Source organism: Stegodyphus dumicola, chromosome 4 (assembly GCF_044657685.1).
Source record: "Stegodyphus dumicola isolate Sdum_Otavi_A_Nest chromosome 4, ASM4465768v1".
Lineage (NCBI taxonomy): Eukaryota > Metazoa > Arthropoda > Arachnida > Araneae > Eresidae > Stegodyphus > Stegodyphus dumicola.
In genome coordinates this window covers 240,959,358-240,980,150 of record NC_140771.1, presented here as the reverse complement: position 1 = coordinate 240,980,150, position 20,793 = coordinate 240,959,358, and the positions used below count along the sequence as shown (strand labels likewise).

Here is a 20,793-nt window from a genome sequence, read left to right as displayed (position 1 = left end):
AACTGGCGTGCCTGCGTTCTTTAAAGGGAACTAACAACGTGATGTCATATTTTTCGTGAATTTCAGGAAGGGCTTTAAACTTTGAAAGTGCCTATAAAAATATATGTAATATTACGATCGATGGAGCATTAAGTAAGACAGGAAAAAAATCTGGATTTTTTGGACTCTTTAATCAAAACAATCTCGGAAACAATGTTGTTTTTCTACATTGTGTTAAGGCCCGTTCACACGAGGACGCTCCCGACGTAGTTGACGTAAATTTTTTGACGCCGGCGTAAATTCGCAGGACGCAGAAGACGTAAAACTGAGTACGTTCCTGTTCAGCTTTTTCGCCCGCGACGCGCGCGTATATCCAATAGCCGACCGAGTTCTTATCACGTGTCATAACCAGAAAACCTTCTTGCTTACCCGTTTCAATATGGCGTCAGAGCCACAGAGAGATGAGATTTTACTTAGAAATATAACTGTATACAGCAATAAAATAATCAGCATTGTTCACGCCATCTTTAGATTTCTCAAACCGTACATGTTAGTATACATTTAAAATTCTCATTAAAGGGGAAAACTGTATACTTATAAAGCAATGATCCGACCAGTATATCCATATGCTTCACCTATTTATAACATCGTAAGTAATAGGAACCTAAATAAATTACAGTTTCTACAAAATCAAAGTTTTTGCCTTACAAAATTCTCCTTAATTATTATAAATATTGGCTATATCATGTGTAATAAAAAGCTCTATAAATATCCCAATATTAAATACACCAAAAACTAACTTCAGCAATATAATAACTTCTAAAATAAAGCAGTTGACTGTGAAAGAGTATTCAATAAAATACAATTACGAAATTTTGGAGGAAAGTTACAACTTGTATCATACAGCAATCAAATTGAAATATAATTAAATTACCTTTGCAGCGACTTCTACTTGTTACATTATTTTTCACAAACACTGCTATCACAGATAGCTGAGTGGTCAGCGCGCTGCTTTGGTGGCGAAGGGATGGAAAGGTGGCAAGTTCGAACCTCACACGTAGACGGTATAATTCAGTTAGCTTTTCTCGTTTTGAAACGTATTTCTTATATTTAATCATGAATCATTATATTCTTATTTTACCTATTATTATTGTTTTCATTTCTTATTTTATTCATTATTATTATTATTATTTTAATTTAGTTTAAAAAAATGCAGTGCAAATAGAAATCCTTGTGTAAAAATATATCTGCATCTCTTTATCATATATTATCTATAAATTCTCTCTTTATTTTTTACTTTATTGCATATTTTATCATGCACATAATTTCTCATAAACTGTCCAAAGTTTGAACCTCATTCTAAATTCAAAAGTAAATAAAAAGAAAAACAAAAGACCAAGGGAGAGCGAGTTAAAAAAATATGAAGTTGGTTTTATTATATGGTGGATAGTGTATATAAAGAGAATTAAGTAATTTAATTCTCTTTATATACTGTATTCCAAACCAATTTTATAAATCCTAATTTTCATACGATATAGAATCTGCAAGTCTGTCAAAATGTTCGATACTCATCCTGAAGGAATTAAAAAACAAGTAATATACCCCCCCCCCAAAAAAAAATTAAGTCAATTCCTACTTAGGTCCACAAAGAAAAGTTTAAAAATACAAAAATAAATAAATAAATAAATAAAAATACAAACATATTTTTTTTAATTAACAATTAAAAAAAATTTAATATGTGAAAAAGCTGTATTAACATCAAGTGTCATTCACTGCAAATTAAAAAAATTGTATTTGAACTTAAGTGGATGAATAAAAAGCATTTTATGTACTGAAAATTTGAACAAGATATAGGGAGAGTGTGAGGTAATAGTAGGAATTTAATAATTCCAGATATTCCTTTCGTAAACAAGGCAGTAAAAAAAAAAAAAAAAAAAAAAAAAAAAAAAAAACTCTTTGAACAGGCCGCTCTAAATAAATCTTTCGGACTCATTCTTGCCATTTTTTGCGGTTTTGCCTCTGCTTAATAATTGCACATAATAGTAAAGTTTCAGCTATAAAAAAAATCATCTGATTCGGACAACTTGCCGCAAACATACAGAAGAACAGCGAAGTAATAAGATACAGCTCTGTTGACGCTATATTACAGCGTCACGTGATTTTTGCGCAAAATAATTCTATTGGTTAAACGCACTCTTCGCAAGCGTACTCGTTTGGACGGTTTTACGCTGGTAACGTAAAAGCGCGTTCGTCAGCTACGTTTCGAGCGTACTCGTGTGGACGGGCCTTTATACATTAAGATGCTTTGTGTAAATCTGCATTGAATATGACACCTGTGCTTGATGCAGTCGTAAAGCTTGTAAATACTATTCGATCTCGTGGGCTTATTCACAGGCAATTTCGAGACTTTCTTCGGTTCGTGCAATCTGAATACTCTGGTGTACTGTATGACACGAAACTAAGGTGGCTTAGCGCAGGATGTATTTTCGAGCAAGTCGGGCAGCTGAAAGACGACATTGTGTCGTTCTTCCACGAGAAACAGTGTTCTGCGAAGTGCGAAATATTAGAAGATACAGAATGGTTTTCGGACTTTGCATTTTTCACAGATCTTCTTTATCATATGAGCAACTTGAATGTCAAGATGCAAGGGAAAAATTAATTTATCGACGATATCTGGGCCCATCTCAAAGCTTTTAAACTAGAATTTAATCTGTTTGCTGGGCAGCTAGCTAAGAACGGATTGTCTCATTTCCCGAGGCTAAATGCATTACCCTCAGTAAATGAAGAGAAGCTTAAGAATTATGAAGATGGTTTGAAAAAAACTACATTTTTTATTATTCTTAGGTTATTTTACAGGTTTGAGTTCGAAGGCAGATTTCAAGATTTCAGTGCCATTCAAAGAGAGTTGCATATTTTTACCATGCCTTTGAACGTAAGTTGTGAAGCAAGGATCAGATTTTCAGCTTGAATTAATTGAGTTGCAATCTAACAATCATCTTAAGCAGTTATTTCTAGATATGCCAAAGTTAGTGTTTTTCAAATCATTATCGAAAGTTAGTTTCCCAAATTTAATATCTCACGCCCAGAAAATCAGCGCTATGCTTGCTTCACCTTATATATGTGAACAAGTGTTTTCAACTAAGAGCCTTAGAAAGAATTATTTCAGAAGTAAACTGACAGACGAGCATTTAGCCTCGTTCCTTAGAATCAGTACATCTCACTTCGAACCTCAATACAAGGATCTTTTAAAAATGAAATCGCAATTTCATTCATCTCATTAACACATTTAAATTGTAATAATTGTACATTGTTTTCAAAATTTTAGAAAAATTTATCTTGGCCCGCCAATTTTTTTTTTTTTTTTTTTTTTTTCGATTTTTGGTCGTGACACAAAAAGCTTGCCTGAATTAGACGATGATTCTGGTGACGCTTAAAATTCTGAGACCCTAGGTCTAAATTTTAGGTTTCTTGTGGCCCCAGGTGATGGTCAGGCCACTGACTAAACCTATTTTCACCTTTTTGTCTATTTTAGTGACCAGAAATCAGAAGAAAAAAAATCTATATTCTACAGGTTTATGAAAAGAGTGCCTTGATTCAAGTCTCCAGCGAAAATGAACTAACCGTAAAGTTAGCTTTCATAAAAGAAGGCATATCTGCACTAGTGTGTGCCTAGAATAAAGTGTAACTTGAGACCAAGAGAGCTAGTTTTATATTACTTTCTATTTCGATAACTAATAAAATACTCCTTTTGTATAAGTCGCATCAAGCGAGGGGAAAAAATGTTTAAGTCTTTTTTTTTTTTTTTTTTTTTTTTTTTCTTGCTAAAATTTTCTTTTACTTCAGACATTCCTTCTTCAGCCTTTAGCAGCACCATTTAGTGAATTTAGTTAAAATAGAATTTTAATTTATTAAAACCCATACGTGTTAAAATACAAAAATTAAAAGTTTTAAGTGTAACAATGAACTCACTTACCCAGTTCTCCTTGTTCGATATCGAAACGTGATGTGTTCTCTGAAATAAATTTGGGGCGAGCACATATTTCCTGTAAAAGCAAAATAAGATATCATATAAATGCGATCTGAATGTATTTACTTTGGAACAAATCACAAAGCATAAGTGAATGAAAGCCACTTATCTGGGTTGGTTATAAAAATAAATCGTCATCATTAAAAGAGCTTATAATACATATAATAGGCATCCTTATACTAGAGAGGGCTTTGTTCATTGGTTTAATTAACGGCGTTCAGCAAAACTGGACGATTGTTTCAATGCGTAGAGTTGATTAATACTTTGATAAGTAAACATTAAACTCAAAAGTCTCTCCTACTTAAGCAGATAAAGCCGAACAGCAACGAAAACTGATCAGTAGTATGAAAGCTTAGCAGTTGTTAGCTTCATTACGACACATTGTTTTATGCAGAGAAGGAAAATGTCACGTAAGGATTTAAAATGATTGTATCGTACTAATTACTTTTATTACTATAGAGTTGTGCAGTCTAAATTTATTTCATAGCAAGAAACCTAAAGAATCAGTAATGCTTTCATTGGGATTTGAACTTTTAACCTCCCAATTACCAGTAGGATGAGCTTCCAATTACACCACGAAGACACATGGTAAGGAAGGAGATAATTACTTATATTCTTTCTTTCCCACCCTGGGGGGGGGAGGACAGTCGCCAAATCTAGGTGGTGACAAATAATCGTCCGCCAAATTTTTATATTATTTCAAAGACAGGAAACGTGAAAAATCAGCGATGCCATCGCCGTGACTGGAACTCTGAATTCTCGATTGCTGGAAAGAAAATGGAGTTTGCCCCAAGTACACAGCAATCAGTTTCCGTTTAAAAAACCGGAGAATTGCACAAATTCGGCATCGCGCACTGCTTTAGCGTAGCGCACATTAAACGCTACATATACATTACCATTGCACAGCTGTTCACGAAGCGATATAAATAGGCTACTACATTTGCTACTTTGGAGCACATCTGTCATCCCTTTCACAGTACAGCACTAGTTATTTCTTTACGTAAATTTTTAATTATACCCCCATAGCACAAAACATCCTCAGGATGTCCTATTTAAGTCGCAGTATCCCGGGACATACTTAGGATGTCCTAAGGATGTTGATTCTCAGATGTCCTGAGGAGATCGTAATTTAACATCCTGAGGATGTCTTATTTAAGTCGCTATGTCCCGGGATATGACAGGATGTCCTGAAGATGTTGATTCTCAGATGTCCTGAGGAGTTCATCAATTTCACATCCTGAGGACATTCATTCTGCACTGTCCGGAGGACTTTCGTTGTCAAACATTTTGAGGATATTTGTTCTCAAATTTACCAGTTTTAATTTTTTGACATTGCACATCTGAAACTTGCACGTTATTTTATTTTTCATATGTATTTTACTAAGTTGTTTCTAAATGCCGTACATTGAAAATATTGATATGATTGATGATTTATTCTTGTTATTTTGTTATTAATTTTAACTGCTATTTTTTCTGACTTTTTTAAAAATTTATTTAGTCATGGAAAAGATTTTTTTCAATGGATTAGCATTTTCTAGAATATTTGCAAAATTCTAGATAACATATATTTTTTTTATAAAAAATGTATAAATTACATGTATAATTACTTACAGATTGCAAACCCTACTACAAATATAGGTAAAATTAGATATAGATATATTTAATTACGGAAACGAATTTTTTTTTTTAAATTTGGGTATAGAGACATTAGGTGTTTTTTTGGAAGCAGGAAACATGAGAAATTAGCAACTGCCTTCGCCGGGAATCGAAGGACGGACCTCTGGAATACCGGCCCAGTGTGCAGAACCACTACACCACGAGGACACGCTAGGTGTGGTGGTGGTGTATTTAATTATGCCAAAGCACACTAGGGCTATCTGCCTATGGGGAGGGATGTCTTCGTGGAGGACTTTCTAAGGGAAACTGGCTCGTATACACGTTACACGTGGGGAAAACCACGAAAACACCCATGCAGCCAGCCCGTTCGCTCGATTCGAACCTCGGATCGCACTACCAGGGTTCAGCGACTTTACCGCTCGGCCGCTGGAGGGCCGAAGACACGCTAGGAAAGCGGGAGAAATACCTTATATTACTTCTCTTTTTAAAGGCCAACATTTTTTTTAAGGGGATCCAATCACTAAATCCTGGGTGTGGATATACCTCATCCCACACCTTTTTAGTTCGGGCGCCACTGTAGAGACATTAGGATTTTTTGGGAAGCCGTAGAGATGAAAAATTAGCAACCGTCTTCGCCGGGAATCGAACCACGGACCTCTGAAATACCGGCCCAGCGTGCAGAACTATTACACCACGAAGGCACGCTAGGAGAGCGGGAGAAATACCTCATAAGGAAAATTTTTTTCCTCTAATTACAGGACAGAAAATGTTTTTCAATCGCGCGATCTGTTATTGATATTGAATTACAGTCGTGTGATAATTTCGCAGTAAAGATACATCTCTGATGACTATCCAAGATTCTAGAAACTTTGGTCTTATATAGAGATGGTCGTCTTATAGAAATAATACTTAATATCAATATTTATTTATAATCTCAGAACTATTGGTCACTTTCAGAAGTGGTCGTTTGAGAGGCGATATTCTATATATTTATTTACTGATACTCTCAGATTCCAAAATTTGTTTAGATTCTCAGAAATATTGGATGGAAGGTGGTCGTCCCATACATGCAAAATTTTACATTTCATTAAAAATGAATTCGGCATTATTTAACTATTTCCCTATTAATTAATTAATTAGATAAAGAAAAAATTAGGAAATAGTACTGTTTATTACGGAATAATGTAGGAAGTTCTACAGAACTATATTCTTTCGCGTCATTGCACATTGTATCCGGCAAACTACTAGTTCCTCGTATTCTTCCGCAAATCCGTAACATCTGTCTGATTTGAAACGAAATCCAAAATGAGGAGCCATGAGGTTAACTTGTATGGATATTTTTTGTTGCATGAAAGGTAAGTTCAGTTGCAATACTTGTATGTTTACTTTTTTTGCTTTTCGAATTTATGTCATTTTGACAGTTAAATGTTTCACAGCTTTATGAATTCAATTGTTACCATTCTGTCGTGAATTACGTGTATCTCAATGGCTGGCTGTCTTTTCAAATATCTAATTTGCCCTGCTATCCAAATGTTTATGATTGAATTTTTTTTAGTCTAGTTTATGCATCAAGTTTCAAAATAATATGTGTGATCAGATTGCTTATTATTTTATTGCAGCAATAAATTTATGTTAAATAGTTTGAACAATTGTATAAAAATAAGAGTTTGCATTGTTTTGTCCAAAATATGTATGGTTGAAACATTATCTTAATCTAGTTTGTAATTCAAGTTTTTTTGGGGGTACTGTTCTGTTATTGGGACCAGAATCGGAAATGTATGAACCTGTGTTCGTAAGTATGTGCATAGATGTGTATATGTAGACACACAAACATACAAATATACAAGCATACATAAATACATTTCTGAACCTGGTCCTGATAACAGAACGGTACCTTTTTTTAATCTTTTTTGAATATTTTATAAAAGGATTAAGCACTTTTCAAACTGCATATCATTTTAAGATTCGACTTGCAGGAAGACAAAATATGGTCATTCAATCAAATGCTTATGATTGCTTTTAACATTTTCTCATAAATATTGTTTGCATTTTTATTGTATTTTAGATACTTTAGTTATGTAAAGTGAACATGAGAATATTAGGAAAGCTGAAGAATATGAATAGCTACCATAATACATGTATTTTTTCATCGAGCCCATTGTTTTAGAAACCAATGCACCATTATTATATGCTGGCTTATTTTATAGTTATATGCAGTTTCATTTTATGTTCATGTTACTGTAGTATTGTCATTATAATAAAAGTATTGATAATTTTTGTTGAATCTTGCAAGTTGCCTAACATTCAGAATTATTACTACCGAATTTTACCGATAGGTTTTTTCGAGTTGACATAATCTGTCTGATAAATAAAATAAACTGGTGTTTAAATTATATGCATTTCTCTTGATGTTTCATTGAAAGTGAGATGGAAATATAAATGCTATCCAGAAAAGTGAATTCTTTTTGCCTGAAATAACAAACTGTACTAAATGATTAATGTTTATATCATTTTAGAAATGTCAATATTAAAGTTTCTCCCCCTTCTCTTCTTTGATTTTGAAATAATTTATAATAAAATAATATATGCATAAGTGTAATTAATGTAAAGTGTCATTCAATAATATAATTTATTTTTACTGATATTTTTATATTTCTTATCTAGGTTTTCTTTTGGTGTTAGAAGGAGGAAGAGACTGTAATGTTTTAATTAAGGAAATAATTAAAACATTACAGTTTTTTAAATAACACAGTTACAGTAATGTTTATTGAAGCAATCAGTACTGTGTGATTGAATAATGTTAAAATGCATTGTTCATAAGGAAATTTGCTTATCTTTGTGTTATAGATTTTATTTTGACACAAGCTGAAATTTGACTTATTGGAAGCACTTTGAAAACCCAAATTATTTCCTGAATCATTAATCAAGCCAATATATAACATACAAATTTTCATACAAAATTATTTCTTTGAGCATATTATAAAGAGCTCATTTAATTTTATTATTTGTACAAATTTTAGACAAAAGTAGCATGTAACAGTTAAAGATTTATTGAAGCCTACTTGTTACTAGTGGTAACAAAGAAGTGTGAAAGATATTGCCACATTAGCGAACATGACGATCATTGATGCTTAGTTTAATAATATATTGAGAAATGCTGGGAACTTTCAGAAGTAGACATTTCGGAAATGATGGGCTTGATAAGAAATTTACATGGTTTTATTATTTATTCTTTAGTTAAGAATGGATTTTAGATGTTCATGTGAAAGAATTCTGTTTAATTAGTGAAAGAATTGTTAAAGTTTGGCATTTAAAAAAATGAATTAATAATATGCAATTATCTTTTTATTATACATATATTACTATATATTTCTAATGCGCTATGTAAATGTCAGTGCTAAACAATTGAGATACTATTGTCAGGGCAATCTTTTCTTATACATAAAAAATTCTGATACTTTCTTATCATCTACCCTCACAGCTTCAACTTAAGCTAAAACAGCAAGAGTATGCACACGATAATAGCAAACTATGAATATGCATACCACACACATGTATTTACATGCTTTATATTTAATCTTTATTTCTGAATAGTATTCCATTGGATGAAAAATATGTGAATATTGACCCAATGTATATATTTTTGTGTGTGTGCATCCTAAAATGTCTTGTTTCTTATAAAGTGCTTATTTGAATTACTACTTGTGAACAGAGCAGTAGATATGAACCATAAACTAACCATTTTGCCAATTTTCACAGCTTTGCAGATAGTCAGAAAGCACCAAAATTTGTAATAATGTTAAGTTTAAATGATGTTCTATACTTTTGTGTTAATTTTTCTATTCTATTAATTCTATTACTGTGTTATCAAACTTTCTGCAGGAATTTCAACTGGTTAAGATGTTATTACCATGTGGAGAAGAATTTGGTTTTCAAGCTAGAAAAAATTGCAGCTGAAGGATTTTGTAGAAGGTCAGTCAAACTGGTTTTAGTTAATTATAATTTAATTTTGGGTGAAGAATTCTCAAATTTATTTATCATAAGTGTCTAAAGGTCTTCTAAATTCTGCTTGTTTTTGAAATTTTTCATGACATTCATTCTTTGATTATTATTTTTTTTTTTTAAATTTACTAACTTATGCCCAGGCACATAATGTTGCATTTAATGCCATACCTTAAATATCGTAAAATGTTAAAATGATACATTTCACTTAAAAATGTGGTTGTGACAGTAAATTTTCTGTTACATTTAATCATATCTATAAACATTGGTATACATCATTTTTCAATAACCTGTATATTATTTTGTGCATTTCTTTTACATCCAAGATCTGGCATATGACTTGCTTTTCAAACTGATAACACGGTGTAATAATGTAATCTAATGGTTAAAGTTTACTATGGAACAGGCCAAATTTAATAAATTATTCTTTGATAGATATTTATTCATGTGTTCAGTGTGTCTCATCTCTTTAAATTGCTAAAGTAAATTTTATGTACTTGCATTTAGGAATTTTGACTGTATCAGAGTAATTTTGTTTCAGTTATTATAACATGCAAGGGAAAAAATTCATTCATAGCTCCGTATTTAAAATTAGTTAATTAAAGTCCTTAATAAAGAGGGACGTTTTGTTGTTTTTAATGTCGATAGAGTTTAATTCAAAAATATGCCACATTAAGGGTTACTTTTTAACCTAATTTAAAATTTTCATTACTTTAACATGTCCAATAATGGTTATTTTAACTCCGATATTGTAATAATATCAAAATTCCTTACTTTTTGATAGGTTATCCAAATGTAAAACAAGAAAAGAAAAAATTAAAATCTAGAAGTATATTTATTTCATACCTCTAACAAATAAAAACAACACAAGCACTTTTTACTGTCTATCTGCATAGTGTGGCATGTCTCGTAAGACTGAGATTTGTATGGTCAAATCCATGTTTCAGTTAAAGGAAAATGCATGCACAGTCTTCTGATTTTCCCTTCGATTTAGGATTCTGTATATACTAGCATAAGAAATATATTATTTAATGCAGTGTTATACATCAATATTTATAGACAATTATTGTGGCTATGTTTATTATAATTTTGTTCACTGTAATGGCTGGAGTGCTTAAACCACCATGCTGTGTAAACAAAACTTAAATCTTCATCTCTGCATACTGCCCCACTAGTGTTTAAACCACTGAAACGGTGATTATGGAAGAACATCTTTGGTAAAAATTTACTCTACTGTAACCCTTGGCGAATCGTTTCTTTTTTTTATATCAAGATAGGCACCAATTTGAAGGTGGCCGCTACATAAAACCAAAATAAGAAGTCAAAGACATACACAAACTCTGTGTCCATGTACACATTGACCTATTAAAACAGAGAACTGCACAAACTGGGCATTGTGCACTGCCTTAACTTTGTCCATGTACACATTGATCTATTTTCACTTTAAGAAAATCAGAAAGTTAAAAATATCATAGTTACCAGAAAAAATTCGCCACTGTCTTAACACACAGACAACCAAAAATACACAAACAGAGAGGAATAAGTTACCAAAAATACATATTTCCTAACATAAAAACATTAAACAACAAATCTTCTAACAAAAATTAAAACACAGAGACAAAAAATAAATGAAACATAATTTTTTTAACATACCTTTTTTCACATGCATATGTTTAGGCTTATGTTATGCAAATTTTTCGTCTCTTAGTCACCTCAGACATACTCAAACGATGGTACCCACACCAAAATAATAAATAGCATGTTCAAAATACAAGACCATACCACTTCCGTGCAACCAAACACAGCAATTGAAAAGAATGGTAAGAACCAAAAACCTGGGACCGTAAAAAATGTTTACTATTAAAAAAAGTAGCCCAAAACTAAATTTATCACAACATGTTGGCAATATTTGCAGAAATAACTCCTTTTTATTGACAAAATTTTTTTTTTTTTTTTTTTTCCCAAAGGCTACTTTCGCCAACATTATCAACATTAGGGTTACCAAAAAACTTATTTGACGCAATGGGCTTCCACATTTCACAAACAACCAATACCACTTTGCGATTTTTTTTTCAGACAGAAACCAAGGTGTACCATACAGTAAAGATTAGCCACATCTTCATTTACTACTGTTACAAGTACTTCTTTGGTAAATTTCTGCGGTTAAGTTCAAAAGTTTAAAATTGCATTAACATGATCAGATTCAGAGTCATAGGTAGGGTTTTCAGCGCTCAGGGACAACTGAAGATTTTGTGCCCCCTACTGCTTGCCAAGGATGGAAAACATTTAATTCTAAAATGTTCTAACATCAGTTTGGCGCCCCTTGGATTCTGTGCCTGGGGACAGATGCCCCCCTTGCCCCCCTCTAGCTACGCCCCTGATCAGATTTTATTTTCTGCACGTAGCTAACAATTACTTATGTGTTGTCAGATAAATGTTACCAGATGCATTTAATTATGTTTTACTTGCCAATCTCATGAGACAAGTTTTTTTTTGCTCCTGCAAGACTTTACTTTGTGTTGCAAAATAAATTCATTCTCACTATTTTTGGACTTGCCTATACATTAAATTTAAAATAGTTTTATGAATAGGTAAGATGTGATTATCATAATTTTGTTTCTCTCTTTATCTTGGCAACTTTATATGTTGATTCAGTATCCAGGTTACCTACCAGTGGCTGATTGATAAAACTGCTCATATGTTCAGCTGGTGGTTTGAGTTTATTTTCTGACATAAAAAATTTTAAAAGGCTTCCCCCATGTTTATTTTACTATAATCGAAAAATCAAATAATTGCTACTCTGTTTATAGGTACTAAATGTTAAAATATTTTAAATGCTTCCTTTAATTTGCATTCTAATAGTCATTTGTTTAAATTTAATTATGAATTATATTCACATATAGTAATTGTGAGTGTTTTTTTTATTTTAGGTGCTGTGAAAGGCAGATCCAATTTATCAAGAGTTCTTATATACTACATAAGAATACATGGATATAAGATTGTTTTTCATGAATTCAAATAAAATGTGATAAATTTGATTAATAAAAACTATTTTGAATTTTGAAAAGTGTTTTTCCTCTGTTAATCATAATATAGTGCCATAAATTTCTGAATGTGTATTTTTCATCCAAATAAATAGCTTTACAAAAATTTGTCATATTAATAGATATTGCATAATTTAGCATTATTATAAACATTTATTATAGCAGATTTAGCTGAACTACGTTTTTAGTCTCTCTGCAGATGAAGTCACAAAGGTAAGTGTAAAGATATTTTTCTGTATTCCCCATTAAGTAATTTTATCTAATAAATTACCATTACTTATATACTAAAGGTGAAAGAATAAGCTTTCCTTGAAGATACAAAATTTGCAGATATTTCAAAAAATTGGTATACGTAATAAAGTTCTTAAATTGCCACATATGCGAAACTGAAAATGTTAGATATGAAATAGTTCAGAAATATAAATATTTTCACTATTTTTTAACTATAATTCACTGCATTTGTTATATATAATCACAGTTTAAGGTAGTGCTTTTCTCACTGATTTCTCATGTATTTTGATTCATAAATACACGTACATAAATCCACGTATTTTGATTTCTCTTTTGAGACCGAATAAAAAATGAACTAAACATTCTCGTTGACATTGAGAGTTGAATAAAAGCTCACCTCAAAATAAAATGAATTAATAAATTTATGGAAAATTTTACATTGCATATATTGAGCAGAAAGAGTAAACTGAATATACTTAATGGAATTAATAATTGGTAGAGTTGATAGCAGAATAAAATGCCTTAATTGCATGGTAAACAGTAGATCTTTTGAACTTTTTCTATGTTGCGTAAAATGCAGATTTAAATTTTTGATATTGATTGTCATATAAATGGCAATTACTGTTTTATTTTGCTCTGAAATGAATGGTTAGTAATAAAATTCTGGATGAGACAACCTTTAACATGTGCTAGAATTTACAGTTTAATTTAGTGCTGATTTCAACGGGTAAATTTCATTTTACTGAATTTTGCGTAAAATAATACCAACGAACTATTGCAAATTATTTTCAGAACTTTTTTTTTTAATCTAAAAGGGCTATTAGTTTTGAAATGTGACTTCATATCGTCAGACGTAAACTTGTTTCACTTTTCATTCAAGTCTTGCCATTTGGCAAAATTTAACATATTTACCTTTAAAATCTAATATATTATTGACTAACAAGCCAAGCTATTTAAAAGCATTACACACAGTTCTTAACAATGCTTTTTTTTAATTTTTAATCTGATTGATTTAAAATGCATTTAATTCATGATATATCTAATTGAAAACATTTTAATATTTCTACATAATTACATGATATATTTCTTCATTTTTCAAATATATAGAAGATGTATAACTTTCTGGTGTCAGTATCTTATAAAATGTTTTGCTATTTCCACTGCCCCATCTGTATTGATAATCTATGCATTCATAAACTTTTAGCCTCTTTGAGTGACTGCTAAAATCTGAGGCCTTTCAGATTTTTTTTTTTAATTGTGTGAGCAGAAAGATAGAATTTTAGAAGAGCTTCTTGAGTTACCTTTTGAATGATATAAAGAATTGTTAACATAATGTCAAATTTTTACAACTAAGTATTAAATATATAAAAAAGCCTGCAGCATTCTCATGTTACGAAAACATATTTATTTATTCTGAGGCTAGGAATTGATTTAGTTTTAAAAATACAATTTATTCCTTTTAACAATTTCCCAACAATGTCATCAAAACACTATAAATTCCTTACATGTTTTAAAGAAAGATGATTCATTTATATAAAGATTATTAAATGGCTGATTTTATTATTCAATTTTTAATACAAATTAACTGAAATTAGAAACTGATTTTGTAAAATAATTTAATTATGAATAATTCAATTTGTGGGCTATTGGATGTTTAAAAATGATCAAAAGATTTTTAATATCTTAAAAATAAAAGCAAAATTTTCAGTTTTAATATTTTGTATTAATAATTCACTTTAATTTCCTTGCTCAGTTTTAATATATTCACAAATTCAGATTTAAAAACAAAAGTTGTATAAATATTTTCAACATTTCTGATTTTTCCATAGTAACCATAGGAGAAGGATTTGAGACTATCTTTGTAAAAAAAGTAGGTTTTAGATCATCACACCTTAACATACTTTCACTGGAATTTTCCTCTGTATATATACTGGGATGTGGCACTAAGTAGTTGAGAGTATGTATTTAAGAGGTTAAAGGGATATTGTAACTAGTGTTTCAAATCCTGATAACATCCCATACGCTGTCGGTGGGACGTAGATAGGATGTCTTAAGGATATACTGAGATGTGACATTAAGCGCTCAGGAGGATGAGTTTAGGAGAAAATTGGGATATTACGGGATGTCCTGAGGATGTAGTAAGTAGGACTTTAAATCCTAATAACATCCCATACGCTGTCGATGGGACATAGATAGGATGTTTTTAGGATATAATGGGATGTGCTTAGGAGGTTTGTGGGATGTCCTGAGGATGTAGTAAGTAGGAGTTCATATCCTAATAACATCCCGCACGCTGTCGATGGGACTTGGTTAGGATGTCCTGAGGATATCCCGGGATGTGACATTAAGCACTCGGGAGGATGTGTTTAGGAGGTTCGCGGGATATTCCGGGATGTCCTGAGGATGTGCGCATATCCCGTGAGCAACGTCATCCCACATAGCACACAACGTCATCCCACATAGCACAGAAACATCCCAAGGATGTTTCTGTGCTATGTGGGATAAACTTCCTACTTTTTACGAATCAAATTACTAAATATCACTGAAGTAATCACGTTAAATATCGCTGAAGGAATATTTCAGTACCCAAATTAAGAGACGATACGCTGCATTCTATAAAATTTTTATGTGAATTTGTCGAGTGTTAAACCAAAATAGAGATTATAACTATACATAAACTTACGTATGGTCGCATCCATGTTACTGATGCCTGAGTTCTGTGCTTAGAGTTCGGAATTTTAGTCGACGAGACATTGAATTCTGGATCCTCAAAGAGAATGCTTCGTTCTCTGCACAATCTCCGCAGGTAATGGTAACCCAATGGTGGAGGCTCCGTGCTACAATGGCTGCCATGCAGGCTTCGATGAGGTCTTCCATTTAACCCCTCCGAAGGGTGGTCATCCGGGGATTCGACCACCGACTGACCCATTCGAAAGATTTCATGGAAATCAGTGGAAGATTTGAATCACATGAAACCTGCGTCTGGGAAGGATATAAAAAAATACAATTAAACAGTTGAAAAGTCTTGTAATTTTCTTGCAGACTTATGTCTCAGCAGTATAAAGTAAAATTAGTTAGTTAATTCTATAATATTACAGCACCTGATGCATTTAAAAGCAGCGACACTTCCGGAAGGGTTTTGGAAAGGAAAAAAAAAAGTAATAAAAGTAAATATATCATCAGTGGCCTAAAGAAGTCTGGTTATGTCTAGAAGAGTCGGATGAGAGGTCATTATGTTAAATTTGATGATCTTAAAGCAGGGGAGATGAGGTTGTTGTGACCACGGTAAACTTCCATAAAGAGGCTCGCAACTTTTCGCAAGCTGGCAATTATTCGCCAAGACACAAAACACATAACAATCAAGTTAAGAACATACATGCACATAATATAATTACACATGAAAAAGAACTTACACATAACAATTCACGTAACATACGAACATACGCATAACAATTCACGTAACATACGAACATACGCATAACAATTCACGTAACATAAGAATATACACATAACACAATACTTATAATATACGTACACATGAGAACTTACACATAACAACTCATAACATGAGAACATACACATAGCATAACACATATAACATACATACGTATATAAGATACGTATGCATAAGGTAAAAGCTTACACATTACAATTTAGTTAGTTTTGCTCTGCGGTTTCGATGTTTGTTTGGTTCGAACTTCAAGGAAGCATACTTCAGTAAAGATAGTTTAGAACTTTAAAGTAGCTTAACTTCTTTATACGAGGGTAAGTTGAAAAATAAGTTTCCCCTGTCGACTGTGGTCAGAGTTGTGTATGAAAGTCAAAAAATAGAATGAGACATTAAAGATATGACATACCTTTATTTTTCCCACATAGGTACCAAGTACATTGAGACATTTGTCATATCGCTTGATAAGCTTCAAAAAGCCCTCCAGGAAAAAATCAGGGCTTTGCATATGGAAGAAGCGTTGAACGGCTTGTTTTTGGCGTGAAATGGTGGACCCACGTTTCATCCCCCGTCACAATCCGAAACAGAAAGTCATTGCCATCTTCATGGTAACGCACGAGATGTTCCAGGCTGACCCCCATGCGTGTTCCTTGTGTGCCGAAGGAGGTGGTCAAAGCAGGAAGTGAGAGCGGTTATCCGCTATGAATGGGCACGTGGAGTATCAGGAACAGAAATTCATAACCGCCTCGTGGAAGTCTATGGGCCAGGTGTGATGTCGAAGCAAATGGTGCGAAGATGGTGTCGCACATTCAGTGATGGACGTCAGCAAGTGGAGGACATACCGAGAGCTGGACGGACGCGCACGGCCACTACAGATGCAAATGTCAGGAAGGTGGATGACATGATTAGAGCGAACCGGCGTATCACCATCGATGAAGTAGCGGAAGAACTTGGAATCTCACATAAGCGAGCTCAAAACATCATCCACGACATTCTCCGATACAGAAAAGTGTCAGCACGATGGGTGCCCCGACAATTGACCTCGACACACAAAGAACAACGCATGGGGGTCAGCCTGGAACATCTCGTGCGTTACCATGAAGATGGCAATGACTTTCTGTTTCGGATTGTGACGGGGTAGGAAACGTGAGTCCACCATTTCACGCCAGAATCGAAGGCCGCATCTATGGAGTGGAAACATCCGTCATCACCTGTCCGAAAGAAGTTCAAGACAACTCCCTCTGCAGGTAAAGTGCTCCTCACAGTTTTCTGGGACGCCCAAGGAGTTTTGTTGTTGGACTTTTTGGAGGTTGGAACCATCAATGCTACGCGCTACTGTGACACCCTGTCGGAATTGAAAGAGGCGATTCGGAAAAAGCGGCCTGGCCTTCTCACATCTGGCGTTCTGCTGTTGGAATACAATGCCAGACCACATTCGGCGACGGCAACGCAAAACCATATTGTAGCTCTTGGTTGGGAGCGCCTACACCATCCGCCATACAGTCCTGATCTCGCACCAAGCGACTTCCATCTGTTTCCGGCTTTGAAGAAAAATCTCGGGGGAAGGCGCTTTGGAAGCAATACTGAAGTGAAACAAGCCGTTCAACGCTTCTTCCATATGCAAAGCCCTGATTTTTTCCTGGAGGGCTTTTTGAAGCTTATCAAGCGATATGACAAATGTCTCAATGTACCTATGTGGAAAAATAAAGGTATGTCATATCTTTAATGTCTCATTCTATTTTTTGACTTTCATACACAACTCTGACCACAGTCGACAAGGGAAACTTATTTTTCAACTTACCTACGTAGTATGAAATAATTTTTCTTAGATAATCAAGATAGAAGAAAGATAGAAAGAAGATAATCAAATCAAGCTTTATGTTTTAAAATATTCTACAAACAGGGAAAAAAGTGTATATTTTCACTTCTGTCTAATAATGTATACGAATTTATTTATTTATTTAGTTATTTTTTTTTAAACAGTTATTTTATGCTAAGTGGCTTTACCGTCGTTATTCTCCCTTTCCCTTTTCTTACCAGAATGGTAATTTTAGTAATTTTAGTATTCAAATGAGGTAGAAAGAGATAGTATTTCAAGGGAAGTTTGGGATTATTTAATCAGAGCGTATTCCGCCTGCTTAAGGCCACGTTCCTAGTTGGATATCTACTATATGAGTCTGTCTGCGGCGTTGTTTTATTCTTGCTAATAGTTATTCTCAGGCAAGTACGGGTTTGAGCCAACTTGAGCATAATTCAGTTCCGCTTAATTTCTTTGGCTAACTTAACGACTTTGTTTTAATTTGAATTCCTTATTTCTGAGTTATGTCGTAAATGCTGGCTGGTTTGTGAGCACAAGAGGTGTCTTCTGTTAAATCATTTTAAGTTCTGAATGATAGGGCCTTAAGTTCTGTGTCATCTTACGTATAGCGGTAAGTCGTTTATACGTCTATTCAAGGATTCGCCACAAGTTAAACTTAGGCACAATCTCTGCAAACCTTACACTGATATTCTCTTTCCTCTTACTTTCTCGTTATGATTGTCATGTAACAAAAGAACTAAATGCTGAAAAAGACTAATAGAAAGCAGCAGAAATTAGAATAAAGTGAATGTTATGGTTTCGATAATTAAACAAAATTTTCTCCTTGAGCTGTGGCACTGAAAATGATGCAGAAACAGACATGTGCCTACTGAGAAAATAACAAAAGGAAATTCGAGAACTTTTTAGCTGAATGACACAAAACATCAGCTAGAACATTCTCGAAATTTTCCGCAACTGAATAAAAAGTTTCTGGTACTCACGTACTACAGCACCCACCTTGGCGCCGTTTGGCGAATTTTACGAAAGAAAAAGAACAATTACTTTTATTGTAAAAATTACATACATACATTTTCTTACATATATTATACGATTCAACTATACATTTATTCCAAAAGACAATCAGTAAACCTGGGAAATCCTACAAGGAAAAATTTTAAATCGAGTTTAAGACAAAAAATAATAATAATTTTATTAGAAAAAGTTATTGGAACTTGAAGTATAACAAAAAGCGAAAACGGCGACGTTGGAAACTGAACAATTGTCATACGCAGGAAAATGAATATTTGTCATACGCATGGTTGCCTTAGTAATTGTTACGAGCGTGTTTACCAGAATTTGGTGTATTCTGAAGCTTTGGCGATTTCTACTAAAGTGGTTGTGATAATACGTAAATGCTAAAGTTCTGTTTTACCTCTGAAACGATAGCACCGCAAATTTACTTATGTTACGCCAATTCCTCTTGCTTGGTTTCTTCAGCGTTTTTTTGTCTTTTTCTTTTTTTCATTTTTTTCATCTAATTATTTTTCCAGTTAATATTGCATTTTTACCAAAAATATAAATAAAAACTTTAACGACGATCTTTCATTTTAATGGCCAATAAACTGTGGCTATGTGAATAAGGTCATTGAAAAATGGTCATTATATCCGGGTTTAAACGGTCAGTATGAAACCTTTATGGATATTTCTGTGGTTTTCTTTGTATGTAACGTGAATAAGAGCCCGCTTCTCTTAGAAAGGCCTCCACGAAGGCATCCGTTTTCCCCAGACAGTGAGCCTTTACCTTAATCGATTAAACTATCGCAGATACAAATGCTAAATTTTAGACTAGAATCACTATTTTAGTTCACCATTTTCAGTTTCAATACGATAAGATTCGCAGAATTAACTTATACAAAAGTCACACCTTTACAAAATTATTGAAAGTTACCAATTTTATACAATCAGCACCTTAATTATAAGATACGTTAAAAGTTGCAAATATTAAAAACTTACTTTTTTTTTAATGTCTGAACATCGTAAAAATATTTATGTGAAAAATGCTTTGAATATCAACGCTTTCTTGTACTGCTACCGTGCAACATACGGGGAAAAAAAACCCACATCCCCGAAAAATATAACATTTCTAAAATCCTAGCCGACACGAATGTGGTACCTGGATGTAAAGAAGAAAGGCGAAATTCTAAGCATTCAATTTCTTCACTTCTTCCTTCAAAATTTTTCTCATTGTTGTAATGAGAATTGTTCAGCATTTCTTGAAATACTGCAAATTTAACAACAGCAATGTTAAACTGATGAGAGTAATTTAATTTTTAAGACACTTAAATTCCATCCCTGCTTAAAGGTCAGTAAAATGATAGTAGGATGAGTGCAGTAGCAGTACAACACAACTAAAAGATCGCTATCAAGTATGCGAAACGACTGTACTGTCCTTCTGTTTTAAAAGGTAGAGCGTGGTGTTCTCAGCAAACTACATCGACCGGTAAATATTTTCCCAACATTCAACCCGGGCACCCAAACAAACAGGACAGTCTGAATGCATCGAGTTATCATCCAGCATCCTTTTATAAATAGCATTCAGCGCTGATGAGGAAAGTGAGCCACCGTGAACACGCGACCGAATGTCACG

The 20,793-nt window shown here is 33.2% G+C and overlaps 1 protein-coding gene across 5 annotated transcripts in view; it reads right to left on the bottom strand.

Annotated features, from left to right (window-relative positions):
• The window catches only part of LOC118192048 (calpain-9-like), a 390,870-nt gene that overhangs the window by 80,726 nt on the left and 289,351 nt on the right, over nt 1-20,793 (bottom strand). For all 5 annotated transcript variants that reach the window (XM_085816136.1, XM_085816138.1, XM_085816135.1 and 2 more), the window contains 2 exons: nt 15,584-15,882; nt 3,953-4,022 (listed from right to left, as the gene is read on the bottom strand). In XM_085816136.1, the coding sequence (XP_085672262.1) occupies nt 3,953-4,022; nt 15,584-15,829 (316 nt within the window). In that variant the 5' untranslated portion in view covers nt 15,830-15,882. The remainder of the gene's footprint in view (nt 1-3,952; nt 4,023-15,583; nt 15,883-20,793) is intronic.